This window comes from Bos taurus, chromosome 15, assembly GCF_002263795.3.
Source record: "Bos taurus isolate L1 Dominette 01449 registration number 42190680 breed Hereford chromosome 15, ARS-UCD2.0, whole genome shotgun sequence".
In the NCBI taxonomy this organism is placed as follows: Eukaryota; Metazoa; Chordata; class Mammalia; order Artiodactyla; family Bovidae; genus Bos; species Bos taurus.
In genome coordinates, this window is record NC_037342.1 from 47,385,446 (window position 1) to 47,407,067 (window position 21,622).

General features: G+C 37.8%; 1 protein-coding gene across 1 annotated transcript; it reads left to right on the top strand.

Moving 5' to 3' along the window:
• The first annotated feature begins 12,305 nt into the window (after positions 1-12,305).
• OR52N1 (olfactory receptor family 52 subfamily N member 1) lies at positions 12,306-13,271 on the top strand. Its single transcript, NM_001206663.2, has one exon. The coding sequence runs from the start codon at positions 12,306-12,308 to the stop codon at positions 13,269-13,271; it is 966 nt and encodes a 321-aa protein (NP_001193592.2).
• Positions 13,272-21,622: the final 8,351 nt, after the last annotated feature.

Below are 21,622 nucleotides of genomic sequence, written 5' to 3' on the forward strand. Positions count from 1 at the left end.
ACATTGCAACGTTAACTTATAAGTTGCAATGTAAAATGCACAGCCATATACATTTTCCCTTAAACATTTAATTGTTTCTTCTTGATAAATATGAAAGATTTTCTTTTGACATTTAATCAGTGACATTTTAAGCTATAATTATTAATAGTTCTTGTGAATTCTTAAATCTCTGAGTAGGTAAAGAAGAAATATATATGTTAAATAATTATACTTAAAATTTTTGTATTATAATTTTTAGCCTTAATAATATGAAGAAGTTCCAAAGAATAGAAAGAAGAAATAAGAAAGCCTTCTTCAGGGATCAATGCAAAGAAATAGAGGAAAACAACAGAATGGGAAAGACTAGAGATCTCTTCAAGAAATAAGATAAGAACATTTCATGCAAAGATTGGGCTTGATAAAGAGACAAAAACTGGTATGGAGCCTCAACAGAGAGCGAGGAATAATAAAGAAGAGGGTTGGCAGAATACACAAAGAAACTGTACAAAAAAGTATTTCTTCACGACCCAGATAAATCGATGTGGGTGATCACTGACTAGAGCCAGACATTCCTGGAATGTGAAGTCAGTGGGCCTTAGAAAGCATCACTATGGAACAAAACTATGTGAGGTGATGGGAATTCCAGTGGAGCTACTTTCAAATCCTGAAAGATGATGCTGTGAAGTGACTGCACTCAATATGCCAGCAAAACTGTGGAAAACTCAGCAGTGGCCAGCAGGCTGGAAAAGGTCAGTTTCTACTCTCCAATCCCAAAAGAAGGGCAATTGCCAAAGAGGTGAATTCTCACAACTGACCACACACTATTGGCCATATTATCTCAACCAGTACAGTCAATATCCTTATATGTATTATCTCTCAGCCGCTTAGCAATATGTGACGTGAACTTCCTGATGATCAGCTGGTTTTAGAAAAGGCAGAGAACCAGAGATCAAATTGCCAATATCCGCTGGATCACGTGAAAAGCAAGAGAGTTCCAGAAAAGCATCTATTTCTGCTTTATTGACTATGCCAAAGCCTTTGACTGTGTGGATTACAATACACTGTGGAAATTCTGAAAGAGATGGAATACCAGACCACCTGACTGCCTCTCTGAGAAATTTGTATGCAGGTCAGGAAGCAACAGTTAGAACTGTACATGGAACAACAGACTGTTTCCAAATAGGAAAGGAGTTCGTCAAGGCTGTATTTGTCACCCTGCTTATTAACTTCTATGCAGAGTACATCATGAGAAAAGCTGGGCTGGAAGAAACACAGCTGGAATCAAGATTGCTGGGAGAAATATCAATAACCTCAAGATGTCGCAGATGACACCACCCTTATGGAAGAAAGTGAAGAGGGAACTCAAACAGCCTCTTGATGAAGTGAAAGTGGAGAGTGAAAAAGTTGGCTTAAAGCTCAATATTCAGAAACGAAGATCATGGCATCCGGTCCCATCACTGCATGGGAAATAGATGGGAAACAGTGGAAACAGTGTCAGACTTTATTTGGTGGCCTCCAAAATCACTGCAGATGGTGACTCAGCCATGAAATTAAAGACACTTACTCCTTGGAAGGAAAGTTATGACCAACTAGATAGCATAATTAAAAGCAGGATATAACTTTGCCAACAAAGGTTCGTCTAGTCAGGCTATGGTTTTTCCTGTTGTCATGTATGGATGTGAGAAATGGACTGTGAAGAAGGCTGAGCACTGAAGAATTGATGCTTTTGAACTGGTGGTGTGGAGAAGACTCTTGAGAGTCCTTGGACTACAAGGAGATCCACCAGTCTATTCGAAGGAGATCAGCCTGGGATTCTTTGGAAGAATGATGCTAAAGCTGAAAACTCCAGTACTTTGGGTACCTCATGCGAAGAGTTGACTCATTGGAAAGACTTTGATTCTGGGAGGGATTGGGGGCAGGAGGAAAAGCGATGACAGAGGATGAGATGGATGGAGGGCATCACTGACTCGTTGGACGTGAGTCTCAGTGAACTCCGGGAGTTGGTGATGGACAGGCAGGCTTGGTGTGCTGTGATTCATGGAGTTGCAAAGAGTTGACACGACTGAGCGACTGAACTGAACTGAGTTATGAAGAATGATGTTTAGTGGGTAAAATATTTATTAATCAATTTAGTTAGCTTTCCACCTCTCTTTGTTTCTGAGACATGGATACAGCCTGAAGGCTTTTGATTAAAATCATAAGACTTCAGGGTCTTTAAAAATTTTTTTTGCATTCGCTTGCTTCACTCTGTATAATAGGCTCCAGTTTCATTCACCTCATTAGAACTGATTCAAATGTATTCTTTTTAATGGCTGATAATACTCATTGTGTATATGTACCACTGCTTTCTTATCCATTCATCTGCTGATGGCATCTAGGTTGCTTCCATGTCCTGGCTATTATAAACAGTGCTGCAATGAAATTGGGGTACACATGTCTCTTTCAGTTCTGGTTTCCTTAGTGTGTATGCCCAGCAGTGGGATTTTTGGGTCATAAGGCAGTTCTATTTCCAGTTTTTTAAGAATCTCCACATTTTCTCCATAGTGGCTGTACTAGTTTGCATTCCCACCAACAGTGTAAGAGGGTTCCTTTTCTCCACACCTTTCCAGCATTTATTGCTTGTAGACTTTTGGATCACAGCCATTCTGACTGGCGTGAAATGGTACACTAATGCATATGTATGGAATTTAGAAAGATGGTAACAATAGCCCTGTATACAAGACAACAAAAGAGACACTGATATACAGAACAGTCTTTTGGACTCTGTGGAAGAGGAGAGGATGGGATGATTTGGAAAATGGCATTGAAACATGTATAATGTCATATATGAAACGATCACCAGTCCAGTTTCGATGCACGATACTGGATGCTTGGGGCTGGTGCACTGGATGACCAGAGGAATGGTATGGGGAGGGAAGTGGGAGGAGGGTTCAGGATGGGGACACGTATATACCTGTGGCTGATTCATGTTGATATTGGCAAAACAATACAATATTGTAAAGTTAAAAAAAATAAATAAAAAAATAAAATAACACCCAAAAAGAAAAAATAAAATTTTTTTTTGCAAAAAATTTTTTGCTATTTTTTAAAAGCTCTTGCTTAATTTGTATAGTTAGATTATAAAATTGATTCATTCATTAAATCAGATAATATATGTTTTCTTTCATTAAGGTTATTATATACATATGTTCTATTATATTTTAATCTCCCCATATAATAGATGTTAAAAGTTCTAATTTTGATAGCTACCATTCTCTGTTTTTCTCTTTCTCTCTCTTTGAGATTTTGTCTAGAGGTTTCTATGTAAATATGTGTCTTTTTTAATCTTTATCTTTAATCAGTGGAAAAAATTTTAAATAATATTGGATAAATTATGTCAATACATAAAAAAGATAAAAGCAAAGTTTTTCAGAAAATAGGAACAAGTTAAAACGGAAAACTTTTAAAAGCAATTTTCTCAACTGTAAATTTTTTACTGTTCAGAAAAGTAAAATCATGGAGATTTTTTTTACCACAACCGGGAATGTTGTCAGCAAAATATATAGTACCACTACAATTATTATTAGTGTCATTACCATTATTTTGTTTTGTAAAATGCATGTTAGTAAAGTCATCTCTTCTGCTGCTGCTAAGTCACTTCAGTCGTGTCCGACTCTGTGCGACCCCATAGACGGCAGCCCACCAGGCTCCCCCGTCCCTGGGATTCTCCAGACAAGAACACTGGAGTGGATTGCCATTTCCTTCTCCAATGCATGAAAGTGAAAAGTGAAAGTAAAGTAGCTCAGTCATGTCCAACCCTCAGCGACGGTATGAACTGCAGTCTTCCAGGCTCCTCCGTCCATGGGATTTTCCAGGCAAGAGTACTGTAGTGGGGTGCCATTGCCTTCTCCAAAAGTCATCTCTAGTCTTCCCTTAAACCTTCAGTATCTTCACAATTTCAGATCAAAGCCAACACTCTTATTTTTTTTACAAAATGTTCATCGCAGCACTGTTTATAATAGCTAGGACATGGAAGCAACCTAGATGTCCATCAGCAGATGAATGGATAAGAAAGCTGTGGTACATATAGACAATGGAGTATTACTCAGCCATTAGAAAGAATACATTTGAATCCATTCTAATGAGGTGGATGAAACTGGAGCCGATTATACAGAGTAAGGTAAGCCAGAAAGAAAAATACCAATACAGTATAGTAACACATATATATGGAATTTAGAAAGATGGTAATGATAACCCTGTATGCAAGACAGCAAAAGAGACACAGATGCATAGAACAGTCTTTTGGACTCTGTGGGAGAGGCCGGGGGATGCTTTGGGAGAATGGCATTGAAACATGTATAATATATAAGAAACGAATCGCCAGTCCAGGTTCGATGCAGGATACAGGATGCTTGGGGCTGGTGCACTGGGATGGCCCAGAGGGATGGTATGGGGAGGGAGGTGGGAGGGGGGTTCAGGATTGGGAATACGTGTACACCCGTGACAGATTCATGTTGATGTATGGCAAAACCAATACAATATTGCAAAGTAATTAGCCTCTAATTAAAATACATAAATTAAAAAAAAAATCCTATACAATTAGGACCCCTTTAAATTTCTGAATATGTCTCTCATTACTTGTATTCCTTAAATCCATCCATACTTACTGGAGGTTTCTCAAGTTCAACAAATGTGCACAATCTGGGGCGTTTCCAGTTTTCATTTTCATTGCTTGCTAAGTTCTTTCTCAGGCAATATCAGCGTATACCCTTCATAATTCCAGATCTCTGGTTACTGTCAATGCCAATCAAAGCTTTTCCTTACTTCACAGTTTAAATTTGCAACCCCAGACCCTTGCTAATAAATGGCTTGTATTATACTTACACACCCCAAGGACATACATGGGCTTTCCAGGAAGCGCAGTGGTAAAGAATCTGCTTGCAGGAGATGCTGGAGACCCAGGTTTGATCCCTGGGTTGGAAGATCTTCTGGAGTAGGAAATGGCAATTCACTCCAGTATTCTTGCCTGGAAAATTCCATGGACAGAGGAGCCTGGGGGGCTAAGGTCCATGAGATCACAAAGAGTCGGACATAAACTGAGCAACTGAGCACACAGCAGAAAGGCTATGTTGAATATGAATATGTTGAATAGAAAAGTTATAAGAAAGTAGACTTGAGTTTGATAATATTGGTCATTCATGCTGATATAAATTTTAGTTAGATAACAGGATAACTGTCATCAGATATATTCAATCAAAAGGAAAATTAGACGGTTCATGAATGTCATTGTCAGGAAGTTGGATAGATGGTCACTGGAATTCCTTCCAACTCTTGCACTAATTTTTTTTGGCAAAGACTTCCCACTTTCTCAGTAACACTCTTACATTTATGGAGAACCAGAGGAGTTTTCCTATTACTGTACAGAAATGTGCTTACCTGTAATATTATCTCTTTGGTCCTTGTTATATTAGAATCATACAGTCTTCTTCCTCCAGTACCTAAATTATTTTTAATTCTCCCACATTTTGCTTTCTCTTCAGGATTATTTGCAAATCCCTTTGGATTCAAAATAAAGAGATAATTTAGTCTTCCTTATTTGCCTACCCTCTGATTCAAATTCCCCATATTTAGCAATATCTATACTTCTTGTTATTTTTTCTTGAGTCACCCAATCTCACCCTGAGTTTGGGTGGTTTGCCAGATGTTTCTAAATCTCTATTTAAAAACTTGTTCACCAAGGGCAGGTGGGGAGGAAATATGTTCTTTTACAAGATATGATAAACGTACAAATATTCTTGAACATAAAGTGAAAGTAAGACAATAAAAATTGTGCCTGATGAAAGAGGCTCCTATTCAAATAACCAAGATGTGATTAAATAACTAGAATTCTAATACACTAACTTTTTAAACAATAAAAGAATAAGATTACTTGTATAAAAAAATTGTTCAGTATATTGTGCTGCATTAGTTTAGAAAGCCTCTATGAAACACTTACCTTAGGATTTTCCAAGGAAAAGAAAAAAATTTGTTTGTAGTTCCCAGAGAAATGTTCCCACAGGTCTCTAATGAGAAAGGAGGTAAATTTAGCTTTGTGAAAGTAGATATACATTTAGAAAATATTTGAGCAGAGGGGAAAACTCAATAACTACCTTTAAAATTAACAACTTTTCTCTGATGGGGCATATGGACTGTACCTGATATTCATTGAGTATAAACCTGGATTTATTAATATATCTGACTTCTTAGAGTGATTCAATTCCAGATTCATAACTTTGGTTATGGCTTTATCTACATAGCACTTATGGGGTTCAAAGTTTCTAGAAAATATTGAGTGAACTATTTCAGAATTTTATGGGATAAAGACTTGTTAAAATTTATTTTATGTACTAAGGTTGTATGCTCATTTGAAACACTACAGTCTTGTTCAGTTGTCAAGTCGTGTCCACCTCTTTGAGACCCCATGGACTTGTGCACCACTCCAGGCTTCCCTGGCCTTCACCATCTCCTAGAGCTTCCTCAAACTGATGTCCAATGAGTCAGTCCTGCCATTCAACCATCTTATCCTCTTTCACCCCCTTCTCCTCCTGCCATCTTTAAATGCTTTTTTTTTTTTTTCATTCCTGCTCCTCTCTACCTCACTACAACATTCTTTAAAGTTTCAATTTCATTTAGTAGATCTTGATCAAATCTGAGTTTATTTTGTATATGTGTGTGTGTGTGTATGATTAAATGCATTAAATATGTGGAATATCCAAGTGTCCATCAACAGATAAATGCATAAATAAAGTGTGAGGTGTATAGACTATTATGCAGCCATCAAAAATGAGACTTTGCTTTTTTGCTTTTTGCCATAACATGGATGGATCTGGAGGATATTGTACTTAATAACTCAGACAAAGAAAGATGAAACATGTATGTTATCAATTTTATGTGGAATCTAAGAAATAAAACAAAAGAATAAATACAGCATAAGAGAAATGGACTCACAGATATAGAGAGCAAACTATTGGCTATCATGACAGAAGAGGTGAGGGGAGGAGGGCAAGATAAGGGTAGGGATTAAGAGGTCCAAACTAATGTGTATAAAAAAATGATGCACAAAGATGTATTGTGTAGCCCAGGAAATAGAGTCAAAATTTTAATAACCTTGAGTGTATTCTATAGAAATATTTAATCAATATGCTGTACATCTGAAGCTAATATGGGCTTCCCAGTTGGCTCAGTAGTAAAGAATCAGCCTGCCAATGCAGGAGACACAGGAGATGTGGGCTCAATCTCTGGGTTGGGACAATACCCTAGAGAAAGAAATGGCAACCCACTCCAGCATTCTTGCCTGGGAAATACCATGGACAGAGGAGCCTGGCATGCTACAGTTCATCAGGTCACTGAGTCAGACACAACTGAGCATGCTTCTATTTTTTTCTATGAAACTAATATACTATAAATCAACCATATTTTAATACAAAAAGAAAAAGCTAATCATTATACATCAATGTGTTCAATAAGATGGAGAATAATCATATGACCACCCCAATAGATGTAAGTTCATAATACTATAACTTTGAATATTTACTATAAGAAAATATACCTGAGCAATCCTGCAACAGAAAAAAAAATTAAACTTACTCCATCATCACTTGAATACTCCCAAACTCATTTCATGAGGCCAATATCATACAGATACCAAAGCCAGATAAAGACTACAATAAGGTAAACTGCAGGCAAATATTCTTGAAGAATATTAAAAAAGTATCTACAAAATGCTAGCATATGATTAACTTTTATTATTGCATAGATGTGCTTCTGTACTGGAATATAAGTCCATGTCTTTCATGTGACTGTAGAATGAGGTTTCTCTACCTGTAGTGGGTTTTACTATACTCAGTCATGATAAAGAAACAAAAATATCCAGATCATTCAACATTGTGTAGGATGAATATCCTAGCCAATAAAGAAAGGCCAAAAAGGAAAAACAAAAACAAACAAACAAAAAAATTAAAGGGAGAAGTAAAATATTCTTCATATACAGTGAGATGGTATATATTTAGATAATCCAAAATAATCTATTCAAAATTATTTAATAAACACCTTTATTAGGGACACTAACAGTACTTTGGCCACCTCATGTGAAGAGTTGACTCATTGGAAAAGACTCTGATGCTGGGAGGGATTGGGGGCAGGAGGAGAAGGGGATGACAGAGGATGAGATGGCTGGATGGCATCACCGACTCGATGGACGTGAGTCTGAGTGAACTCCAGGAGTTGGTGATGGACAGGGAGGCCTGGCGTGCTGCAATTCATGGGGTCGCAAAGAGTCAGACACGACTGAGCGACTGAACTGAACTGAACTGAACTGAACATATACAAGTTCACATATAAAAGTTTCTTATATATCAGCATTATTTAATTATTCTTCAAAAATATTTTTTCAGTATGATTTTGTGCATGACTTTGTGCTAAGATTTGAAAAATGTGAACAGATCAGTCTCCCCAAAGGATTTAATTCTGCAAGTTTAAAAGGTCTCAGAGCTACATATTCTCTGTTGTACTTATAAAAAATTATACCGGGAGTCCTAGACTATGATTTGAGACAAAATAATTCCTAAAGCAATTCCCAATTGCTGAGCCAGGGTCCTTAGGACCCAGGTATATCTGATTCCTAAGCCTTTTTTTTATAGATAACTTAAATACATGTACATGGAAAATAACTTTTCCTCTGAGACGATAGTAGAACGAGATAGTAACAAGTTTTTCCAGCTCTTCAACTTCAGATAATATCATATACACATACCACATGCACCAAATAGAAAACAGAAATATTCCCTTCTCCATCTACTTCCTCATGGTCTTGATACAGGTCTTACATTTGTCCTGCATGTCCATCATGTAGACATTCATTTGTAGATATGTCTTCAATTTCTTGAAGAATTCCAGCAGCTTTCAGGGTAAGCAGATTTCTGAATTGAGGGTGCATTTTGCTTTTTAAAGGTGTGGGTACTGATTATGATAATGAGAGGACAGGAAAAAGGAGAGAGTTGTCAAATAGGATTATTGTCCTAAGTTTTGAAAGGGCATGATGGACCGTATTGTAAGTGTGCTTCTACATACTGGCTTGTATGCTCCATTTTTATGTTGGATAAAATAAGCTTTTATACTTAAATCTTGTGGTTCATACTGAATAATCCTTGTGAGGAGTATTCTAGAGAAGTGGTACATCCCACTGGCTGTGAAAACTTTTTTAAAAACAGCATTTCTATGAAAAAAAAATTTATACAATTGTGGAAAAAAGGAAAAGAGAAATGATGGCCTTATTTCATATGTTCTCTGTTTCTCATCTATTTTTCATTTTAGAGAATTGCCTCCATTTCACATTACACTTATGATATTTGAATTGTTTCTCAATTCGAAGGGGCCCTAGATTTCATCTACTCAGACTTTATCTTTTAAAAACTAAGGATATAACATTTTTGTAAAAGACACATATGAGGAAAGGAGAACCAATTTTTCCCAACCTTAAATTTTCAACAGAAATGTTGCTGAAGTGGCAGGTGAGTTACCTCTTATATACACAGGAAATACTATAAATCTGAATATTGATAATTGTTATTCAAAGAGATTATTATTTTTTCTCCAATAGTCCTCTCTTTTGGACTTCCTCCCTTATCAAAAAACTTGTACATTTTCCCCCTAAGTCAGCACACTCCCACCTGCTTCTTCAGACTTGTACATCCAATTTGCATACATTCTATGATCATAAATGTGTCCTTATTTCTTCACAATACACTATCACAACAAATATTTTCTTTCTTACTACTCAGAACCATTTTGTCAGTCCTTATTTTTCCCACTGCTTTTTTTCTCTGTGGATTTGAAAAATGTATTGAGAATCTCCTTTGTACTATAAAAAATTTAGTTTTGGAGATAGCACAGACTGAGAGATATTGATTCTATAATTCTCTGAGGTGGTGATCAGGTTAGGAAATACAGTAGGATGTTGTAAAGCAAAAGTGAAAGTCACTCAGTCATGTCTGACTCTTCAAAACCCTGTGGACTGCAGCCCACCAGGCTCCTCTGTCCATGGGGATTCTCCAGGCAAGAGTACTGGTGTGGATAGCTATTCCCTTCTCCAACTATGTTCCAAAGGAAATGTCAATTGTGTTAGTTTACAGTGATGGATCCTCAGTTCTTATCAGATTAGTCTATGCAGTCCATTAGAAAAGATTATAATCCTAGAAAAATAATATTAATTTCCCATAAGTTATTGTGCTTCCAATGATTCTTTACTATCTATTTCTTTTGGTATTGACTCGGGTGGCCCTTTGATGGTTAGAAAGAGTATTATTATTAATTTTTTACCTTTAAGATCATTCTATAATTTTTCTTAAAGAAAGCTTTTGGCACAGGGGATGATTTATAGTTTTCTGTATTTAGATTTTCTGAGAACCCAAAGCAGAGGATTTGAGCTAAAACTGGGTTAATAGCATTGTCAGTATGCCCCCCTAGATTAGACTGGTTAACTTTGAAAATGGAACCCACCAGAGCCATTGAAGAGTGATAAAATTTCAGAAAGGAATAGACATCTTTGATTAAGGCGGTGACCAACTGGAACACAAAATATTTAATCAATCCTTGATCATCCATTGTTTAAAGGTAAACTTCAACCTAGGGAATGAACTATATGATCTTTTTAAAAAGGCACATTCAGAGCCAGCACATCAACTAGATTCAATCAGTTCATCTGGTCAGTGTCTAATGGTTAAGGCATGATCCAATGAGAGTGTTCAGTTCAGTTCAGTTCATTTCAGTTGCTATGTCCAGTTCTTTCCAGCCCCATGGACTGCAGCATGCCAGGCCTCCCTGTCCATTACCAATTCCCAGAGCTTACTCAAACTCATGTCCATCGAGTCAGTGATGCCATCCAACCATTTCATCTTCTGTAATCCCCTTCTCCTCCCACCTTCAATCTTTCCCAGCATCAGGGTCTTTTCCAGTGAGTCAGTTTTTTGCATCATGTGGCGAAGTATTGGAGTTTCAGCTTCAGCATCAGTCAGGATGCCATGATCTTAGTTTTCTGAATGTTGAGTTTTAAGCCAACTTTTTCACTCTCCTCTTTCACTTTCATCGAGAGACTCTTTAGTTCCTCATCTTCTGCCATAAGGGTGGTATCACCTGCATATCTGAGATTATTGATATTTCTCCCCGAAATCTTGATTCTAATGTGTACTTCATCCAGCCTGGCATTTTGCATGATATACTCTGCATATAAGTTAAATAAGCAGGGTGACAATATGCAGCCTTGATGTACTCCTTTCCCGATTTGGAACCAGTCTGTTATACCATGCCCAGTTCTAACGGTTGCTTCTTGACTTGCATACAGATTTCTCAGGAGGCAGGTCAGGGGGTCTGGTATTCCTCTCTCTTTAAGAATTTTCCACAGTTTGTTGTGATCCACACAGTCAGAGGCTCTGGCGTCATCAATAAAGCAGAGGTTTTTCCGGAACTCTCGTGCTTTTTCGATGATCCAATGGATGTTTGTAATTTGATCTCTGGTGCCTCTGCCTTTTCTAAATCCAGCTTGAACATCTGGAAGTTAATGGTTCATGTACTGTTGAAGCCTGGCTTGGAGAATTTTGAGCATTACTTTACTAGCGTGTGAGATGAGGGCAATTATGTGGTAGTCTGAGCATTCTTTGGCATTGTCTTTCATTGAGATTGAAATGAAAACTGACCTTTTCCAGTCCTGTGGTCACTGCTGAGTATTCCAAATTTGCTGGCACTTTCACAGCATCATCTTATAGGATTTGAAATAGCTCAACTAGAATTTCATCACCTCCACTAGCTTTGTTCATAGTTATGCTTCCTAATGCCAACTTGACTTTGCATTCCAGGATATCTAACTCTAGGTGAATGATCACACCATCGTGGTTATCTGGGTCATGAAGATCTTTTTTGTATAGCTCTGCTGTGTATTCTTGCCACCTGTTCTTAATATCTTATGCTTCTGTTAGGCCCCTACAATTTCTTTCCTTTATTGTGCACATCTTTGCATGAAATAGTCCCTTGGTGTCTCTAATTGTCTTCAGGAGATCTCTAGTCTTTGCCATTCTATTGTTTTCCTCTATTTCTTTGCATTGATCACTGAGGAAGGATCAGAGGGTAATGTCACATAATGAGAGTGTAATATCACATATTCAACATAAGAGAATGTACATGTGATTGATCTACAAAAAAGACAAATTATCAACTATGATAAAGAATATCTTACTTGTCAGCTCATCTCTGATCTTACTTTTTCTGCCTACAGAGCAATTCTGTAACTGGTGTATCATGAACTTCCAACAGACAGTATGTTATTTCTGAATGACACTAGCCTAACTCCAGTCTCATTCATCCTAAATGGCATCCCTGGATTGGAAGAAGTGCATCTGTGGGTCTCCTTCCCTCTGTGTACCATGTATAGCATTGCAATCACAGGGAACTTTGGCCTTATGTATCTCATCTACTCTGAAGAAGCCTTACACAGACCAATGCACATCTTCCTAGCCCTTCTTTCCTTCACAGATGTTCTCATGTGCACCAGCACTCTTCCCAACACTCTCTGCATATTGTGGTTCAATCTCAAGGAGATTGATTTTAAGGCCTGCCTGGCCCAGATGTTCTTTGTGCACACCTTCACAGGGATGGAGTCTGGGGTGCTCATGCTCATGGCCCTGGACCGCTACGTGGCCATCTGCTACCCCTTGCGCTATGCTACTGTTCTCACTAATTCAGTCATTGCCAAGGCTGGGCTCCTTACTTTTCTTAGAGGTGTAATGCTTGTTATCCCTTTCACTTTCCTCACCAAACGCCTGCCATACTGCAGGGGCAATGTCATACTACATACCTACTGTGACCACATGTCTGTGGCCAAGATATCCTGTGGCAATGTTAAGGTCAATGCCATCTATGGTTTGATGGTTGCCCTCTTGATTGGGGGCTTTGACATCCTGTGCATCACAGTCTCCTACACCATGATCCTGCGGGCAGTGGTCAGCCTGTCCTCAGCAGAGGCTCGGCAGAAGGCCTTCAGCACCTGCACTGCACACATCTTTGCCATCGTCATTACCTATGTCCCAGCCTTCTTCACCTTCTTTACACATCGTTTTGGGGGACGCTCCATTCCTCCACACATACATATTATTATGGCTAATCTCTATCTACTCATGCCTTCTACAATGAATCCTATTGTGTATGGGATAAAAACCAAGCAGATACGAACATGTATTACTAGATTCTTGCTTAAAGGAAAGGACAATCCTTCTCATAACATTTAATTAAAGACTTCTGAGAAGTTTTCTTAGTCAGCCCGAGGTCAATAGGGACAACATTTTTTAGTCAATGGGGAGTCCTCCAACTGAAAGCAAATATCTGGTCATAGGAAATATTTGTTGTGATTTTTATCTTTAAACTTCTCTTAAAAGGGTACCACTATGTGCATGTAAGCAAAGATCCTTTCTTCTAAAATTTCATGTTCTCTAAAGCCTCTTTTATTCACAGGAGACTTCAAAGTTCAGTTCGTGTAATTTTCATAGACTGACATTTTGCTCCTGAATGACAACCCACAAAACTTTGAGTTACAGTGTTGGATCATAAGAATTCGAAGTAAACATTAAAAAATTTAAATCCCTGGCAAATGTTAAGGTGTATTCATCAATGCTTGTGCTTTTATTTACCTCAGCCTTCTCCTTCCAACACCACTTGGAGTTCATTCTTATTTTCCAAGTCCTTATCTGATGTTTTCTTTACTAAGTTTGTCAGCTGTGTATCCAGCAATGCATACGTATGTTCACCAGAAAACTTATTAAAGGTGTAAGGTGCAGCGTATTCAATACCTAGAAGCTATGTCCATTATAATCCAGCTGAATAAATAAATAATTGTGGTCTGTTCACATAAACTGTCAAGTGAAAGAAACAAAGTCATACATATTTATGATTTTATTTCTATAAAGTTCACCAGCAGGCAAAACTCATTTGTGGTGTTAGAAATCAAGATGATATTTAACTTAGAGAACAAGGGTATAGGTAATGATTGGATAGGATATGAGAGGGTGATTCTGAGGTGCTGTCAAGGCTTTAGCTCTTGACCTAAATGGTAATTACAAGGACTTGGTGAATTTTCATGAAGCTGTACACTTATGGTGTATGCTCTTTTTTGCACACTTATTATGTTTTAATAAAATACTTATTTAAAACAATATGTCTTGATTGTATTCATGCATCTCCCTAAACTGTGAAACATTTTCTTCCTTGCCTCCTATGTTGTCTATGGCTTACTTCTTTTTCCTCTCAGAAGTATGCTAAATTTAGTGCAAATATTTGTACTTTTATACAAATTATATCAAATAACATAATTAAGATAATCATAAGAAACAAAAGTCAAAACTTTTATCTTGAACACCCTTTATTTTAACTCATAACCACATGTTCATTTCCATTTTCTTGATTGGGATAGAAGAAGGAAGAGAAGGGGACAGTAGAGGTTAAGACAGTTGGATGGCATTACCGACTCAATGGACATGAATTTGAGCAATCTTGGGGAGTTGGTGATGGACAGGGAAGCCTGGAGTGATGCAGTTCATGGGGTCACAAAGAGTTGGACATGACTAAGAGACTGAACTGAACTGACTAGGACAATCTTATATAAATAATTAAAGACATTGACTTGAGTTAACTTATTTAAATTAGTGTGTAAGTCACTGAGAATTTACTTGTCCTTTAAAAAATTATTTTTCTGAGATATAAGTGGCATAAGGTATTGTATAAGTTGAAAATATATGACATGTATTACTAAAACTCCAGGATTTATTTATCTATTTGTTCCACGTTCATACTCTTACACAACATTAACCCAAATCCCCCATACCCCAAACTCTGGTAACCACCATTCTACTATCAGTTTTCATGAATCTGGCTTTTTCCACTGTCACATGTAAGTGATACCAAACAGTAATTATCTTTCTGTCTCTGACTAATCTCATGTAGCATAATGCCTTCAAGATTCATCCATCTTGTCACAAGTGACAAGATTTCTTTCTTTCTCATGGCATAAAAATATTCTGTTTTGAGTATATATAAATTGAAACAATAAACGAAAAATACCTGTGATCCTGATATATTTTTTAAATTACATATACACGAAGGTAAAGAGACACAAAATCCTAATAGCCATCATTTTCTTACTGTTGGTAGTATGTGCTATTTAAAAGTGATTTTATTGCTGCGTTTTTCTCTTTTTAAATTGAGTATAATATTTTAGAATTCAGAATAAAAGCAACTAAGCACATTATAAAATCACACACATATATATTTTTATTTATTTTAAATTGCCTTAGGTAAGAATTTCCAACTTGTAATCCTAAACGCTGGATATTGGTACCATAGGAATTACTTTCTGGACTTCTCTCATTCTGGAACCAGCTGGTTGGGGTTTATTTTTTCCAAATATCTGAAGCTTTGTATCATGCCCTCCCTTAGGGCTCTATAGTCTTTGGGGATTTAAGCCCTGTTTCACATTGAGACTTGGGAGTCCTAAGGATGTGAGATTAAACCTGTTTCCCGTGAGAAGTCTGCTAGACTAAGCACTTCAGATCTGTGTGTTATAAGGTGAAACCAGGGTGCTACCATCATGTACATTCCTGAGCCCTTTCCCTTGCATGAGCACCTTTCACATTCCTCTTAGTCTGGATCTACTGTGTGGGTAAGGTAATGTCTTTCAGATTCTAGGCTTATGACAAAACATTGTCTTGTTTCATTCTACTGTGTCATCACAGGCATAGAGGGCTTTGCTCTACAGAGTAGGTTATTTGGTTATTTCTTGGTCAGGGAAAATTTAGGAAGAACATAATCCACCTTCAAAAGAGAGATAGTATTAACAAGGAATGTGTGCTTTTTTGTGGGCAGGAGTAAGACTGCTGCTGCTGCTGCTGCTAAGTCACTTCAGTCGTGTCCGACTCTGTGTGATCCCATAGACGGCAGCCCATCAAGCTTCTCAGTCCTGGGATTCTCCAGGCAAGAATGCTGGAGTGGGTCACCATTTCCTTCTCCAATTCATGAAAGTGAAAAGTGAAAGAGAAGTCGCTCAGTCATGTCCGACTCTTAGCGACCCCATGGACTGCAGCCTACCAGGCTCCTCTGTACATGGGATTTTCCAGGCAAGAGTACTAGAGTGGGTTGCCATTTCCTTCTCTCTCAAAACCTTTAGAGTATAGAGAGAATTATTATTATTTTTTTTTAATATTCACATTTATAAAGTATGGCATAATGGCAGAGACAGAGAATTAGACACTAATAAGTTTAAGATGACTTATATCAGGAAAGATAAATAGGTACATACCTTTCCCTTGAAGTCACTAGCTCAAGCTTCCCCATCACCTTTCCTTTCTTCAGTTCAGTCATACAACTTGCAGTCATCCAATCGCTTCAGTTGTGTCTGACTCTGTGTGACCCCATAGTCAGCAGCCCACCAGGCTCTCCTGTCCCTGGGATTCTCCAGGCAAGAACACTGGAGTGGGTTGCCATTTCCTTCTCCAATGCATGAAAGTGAAAAGTGAAAGTGAAGTCGCTCAGTTGTGTCCGACTCTTAGCGACACCATGGACTGCAGCCCACCAGGCTCCTCTGTCCATGGGACTCTCCAGGCAAAAATACTGAAGTGGGGTGCCATTGCCTTCTCCAATCTGATTTCAATTTGCTTATTTTTTAAAATCCAGGTACTATCTTCATTCATGGGTAACATAGCACACAGGTCAGTAAAGGTATATAATAAACATGCAAGACCTTCTGGTACAGGTCTGCAAGTTATCATCATCTTGAAAAAAGGGGGGAAATGTGAGGGTAGCAGAGAGAAAGAAGGGTGACTTTCAAGTAAAGAGTCTGTTCTGAATAAAGAAAGAAGGAGCTGTACTTCATCAGCATTTAGGATAGAGAGCACAAAATTCTGTATCTTTTGGGCAAATTTTAAACATATTGTATCTCAGTTAGATAGAGTGGCTATCATTGCACTCATTCAGTTCAGTTAATTTCAGTCGCTCAGTCGTGTCCGACTTTTTGTGACCCCATGAATCACAGCACGCCAGGCCTCCCTGTCTATCACCAACTCCCGGAGTTCACTCAGACTCACACTCATTAAAGGAATCTAATTGAATTCAAAGATGAATTTAAATAATAAATAAGTAAATATATTTAAATAGGTAACTAGCACTGCTGCTTCTTGTTTCTGTAGACGTAGATAAATACTTGAGCTGGTATGCAAACTGGCTGTTTATGCACAAGGTAAACCTAAAATAGCCTGAGGAGGCACAGAAGACCCTTATGCTAAATGCTGAAGGTGCGTTGCCTAGCACGTGGTGGATGCTTAATGAAATTTCTAAAAAATTTAACAAATGGAAGTGCTTAATTTAGATTCCATATGCTTGAAATATTCAGTGTCAATGATAGCATTGTGTATCACTAAAAAAGTAAATTTGATATTTCAAGAAAAACATTTAGAATAACAATAACAAAAAGTGAAACTATCTCAGAGAACTTAGAACTTTCTTTTCAGGATTCAGCGTTTTCTCTCACATTCCTCTCCAAAGGATCATGGAAAGGATTATTCATATGCCTGACAGAATTTTAGTCTGTGTCTCAGAGTCTAAATTCCTAAAAATCGCTGTCCTGGGCCATCTCTAGAGAAACAGCATAAAGGTTTTTTAAAAACTGAGAAGCATGCTTTCTTAGGGCCTAAGCAGTACCTGATTCATTCTGATTTTGAGGGAATGGATGCTGAGGTCAAACAATAATCTAAATATGCCTGTTTTCCATTATAAACAGCCACAGGCAGCAATGGGTGCTGCATACTATTTTCAACAAATAATGGCTGCCTAGTGCGGGATGAGGGAACAGGAGAAGAAGCAGCAATAGCATTAGTCCCTGTACTTCCCATTAGGTCCTTCAGGCTTAGACTCTGGATCAGGTAATGGCATGTATTATCACCAAGGAGAGAACGTGAGCTGGTAGTGTATAGCACAGCACAATGTGGGATGCTTTTTGTAGTACTGTGTGCTGCCTTGCCTCTTTCATTGAAAAAAGCTCAGTGCAAGATCAAAAATACACTTTGAGGTGGATCTCTCTTCCTGTGATTTAGTTATTGTACTTCCAATACTTTTCTCTATTCTGTCTCCTTAATACTTTCCTAGAATCACAGGCAAAAATAAGGAAGTGGGAAAGATTCCAAGTAAGTCTGAATAGTATTTACCTTCACCTTTGAAAGAGAAAGTATGGATCATCCCACAATCATCCCACAACACAATCCTCTTGTTCTTTGCGTAGAAGATGACTGGGAAACTGGGCAAGGAGAAATTTTAAGAAGCAGGAGACATAGAGATCCCTAGTTTGAAACACGGAGGCTCATATTCCTCCAGAGATAACAAGCCAGTAAACAAACACAAAAACAAATAAATGAGATTGATTCACAACCTGTTAGTTTTTGTAAAGGATTTAGTTTAGTGAAACAGATGTGAAGTCTGAGATAGAAAAACCTAGATTTCACTTTGAATTAATCACTATTATCTTTCAGTTCAGTTCAGTTGCTCAGTCGTGTCTGACTCTTTGCAACCCCATGGACTGCAGCATGCCAGGTCTCCCTGTCCATCACCAACTCGCGGAGTTCACCCAAACTCATGTCCATTGAGTCAGTGATGCCATCCAATCATCCCATCCTCTGTTGTCCCCTTCTTCTCCTGCCTTCAATCTTTCCCAGCATCAGGGTCTTTTCAAATGAGTCAGTTCTTCGCATGAGGTGGCCAAAGTAATGGAGTTTCAGCTTCAGCATCAGTCCTTCCAGTGAACACTCAGGACTGATCTCCTTTAGGATGGACTGGTTGGATCTCCTTGCAGTCCACGGGACTCTCCTGAGTCTTCTCCAACACCACAGTTCAAAAGCATAAATTCTTTCGTGCTCAGCTTTCTTTATAGTCCAACTCTTGCACCCGTACACGACTACTGGAAAAACCATAACCTTGACTAGATGGACCTTTGTCGGCAAAGTAATGTCTCTGCTTTTTAATATGCTGTCTAGGTTGATCATAACTTTCCTTCCAAGGAGTAAGCATCTTCTAATTTCATGGCTGAAGTCACCATCTGCAATGTTTTGGAGCCCTTCAAAATATAGTCAGCCACTGTTTCCACTGTTTCCCCATTTATTTGCCATGATGTGATGGGACCAGATGTCATGGTCTTAGTTTTCTGAATGTTGAACTTTAAGCCAACTTTTTCACTCTCCTCTTTCACTTTCATCAACAGGCCCTTTAGTTCTTCTTCACTTTCTGCCATAAGGGTGGTATCATCTGCGTATCTGAGGTATTTGATATTTCCCCCGGCAATCTTAATTCCAGCTTGTGCTTCATGCAGACCAGCCTTTCTCATGAGGCAGGGAAATTAAACATCCTGGCCCTGTCCCTGGGTCAGGGAACTTAATGACAGTAACTTACCCTGGAGTCTGGGATGCCTGGTCCTTTTTGAAGGAAGTGACATTCTGTCTCAGTATTCAAAGAAGACATATCAAGAAAGCTATATGGTGGATAGGTCTTCAAATAAGGGAAGTAAATTGAACAAAGTCAACATAGGCTAGAGGTATATGCTGTAGCTGAAATTTGCAAGTGGTCACCAAAGTTTAAGCATGAAATGCTAAGTTATGGGATACTGTGATCATATATTACATCATCCAAACGAGGATACTCTTGGGTGCTTAAGGAATGGAAAGAAATAACATGGGAGTCTTTAGGGTTTTCTATGTAGAGGATCATGTAATCTGCAAACAGTGAGAGTTTTACTTCTTCTTTTCCAATTTGGATTCCTTTTATTTCTTTTTCTGCTCTGATTGCTGTGGCCAAAACTTCCAAAACTGTGTTGAATAGTAATGGTGAAAGTGGGCACCCTTGTCTTGTTCCTGACTTTAGAGGAAATGCTTTCAATTTTTCACCATTGAGGATAATGTTTGCTGTGGGTTTGTCATATGTAGCTTTTATTATGTTGAGGTATGTTCCTTCTATTCCTGCTTTCTGGAGAGTTTTGTCATAAATGGATGTTGAATTTTGTCAAAGGCTATCTCTGCATCTATTGAGATAATCATATGGTTTTTATTTTTCAATTTGTTAATGTGGTGTATTACATTGATTGATTTGCAGATATTGAAGGAGGGAGGAGTGTTCAGGATGGGGAACACAGGTATACCTGTGGCAGATTCATTTTGATATTTGGCAAAACTAATACAATATTGTAAAGTTTAAAAATAAAATAAAATTTAAATTAAAAAAATAAATAAACAGGTTGACAATAAAAAAAAGAAATAACATGGGAAAGAGAAGATAAAAACTAAAGTTTACTTTATTTAATGACATGCCAAGAAATTTGAGCTCTATATTCAAATTGTTAAGGAGACTTTGAAGATTACCAAGTAGGATTAAAATGTCTTCAAAAGTATCTACAGAACGTGGATTTGAAAAATACAAAAGATTATACAAATAAATGAGTGGATGTAGCTGGTGGTCTTTAAAAGACAGCTAAGAGTGGTAATAGGAAGGAAGGACTGATATTAAAATTATTTCTGGATTACAAATACAGCTTTTCCCCTGACTAAGGATAGAATACAGATAGTAAAAGTGCTGAGATGACCTGGACAAAATAAGAACTAAGATACTTTGAGTTATAAGGAAATATATGTATCCAAGATAAGCTAGAGGCACACCTGAGAAGGTCACAAAGATGTTGGTAGATCGTGTGTTAGACATCATTATCTAAAAAGCAGAACTCAGCAATGGAGCTTATTTTGCCATGGGATAGAGGCTGAAATGATTTAGTCTTGGACATGAAGAACGTAAACTGTCTGTGGAAATTTAAGATAGAAATATCTAGTATGCATTTAGAAGGGATACTCATGAATTGTGACATAGATTGCTTATACATTACTTGTCTGAAAATTATCTTTATGTTGGTTACACCTGAGGTTATGAATCTAGTTTTGCTTGATATTCAACATTATTCTGGAGAAGGCAATTGCAACACACTCCAGTACTCTTGCCTGGACAATCCCAGGAATGGAGGAGCCTGGTAGGCTGCAGTCCATGGAGTCTGTGAGAGTCGGATGCGACTGAGCTTCACTTTCACTTTTCACTTTCATGCATTGGAGAAGGAAATAACAACCCACTCCAGGGTTCTTGCCTGGAGAATCCCACAGACAGGGGAGCCTGGTGGGCTGCTGTCTATGGGGTTGCACAGAGCTGGACGCTACTGAAGCGACTGAGCAGCAGCATCAGCAGCAACATTATTCAATCTTTCTCTACCTCAGTATCTTCTTTTATTTGGTGACAAAACAAAAACTACAATTTTGCAATTGTGGCTCTAAAATTACATTTATATTGTTTACAAAGCTTTAAAAATATTCTTTAATATTTATTTATTCAATAAACTGTGCATTTTCATAATCACTATTATTCAAAGTTGTTGGTACTGTTATAAATGTAATTTTATGCCAAACTGAAGTCTACGTTCTCAAGGATGATCTAAATTTCTTTTTTTTTTTTTTTTATTTCTTCTCCTAGGGTACAAACTTATGGGTGGAAAAAATAGAGTCTCTTTATTGAATCAGTT

Coding starts and splice junctions, on each gene's coding strand:
- OR52N1 (NM_001206663.2), top strand. CDS start 12,306: ATGTTATTTCTGAATGACACTAGCCTAACTCCAGTCTCATTCATCCTA.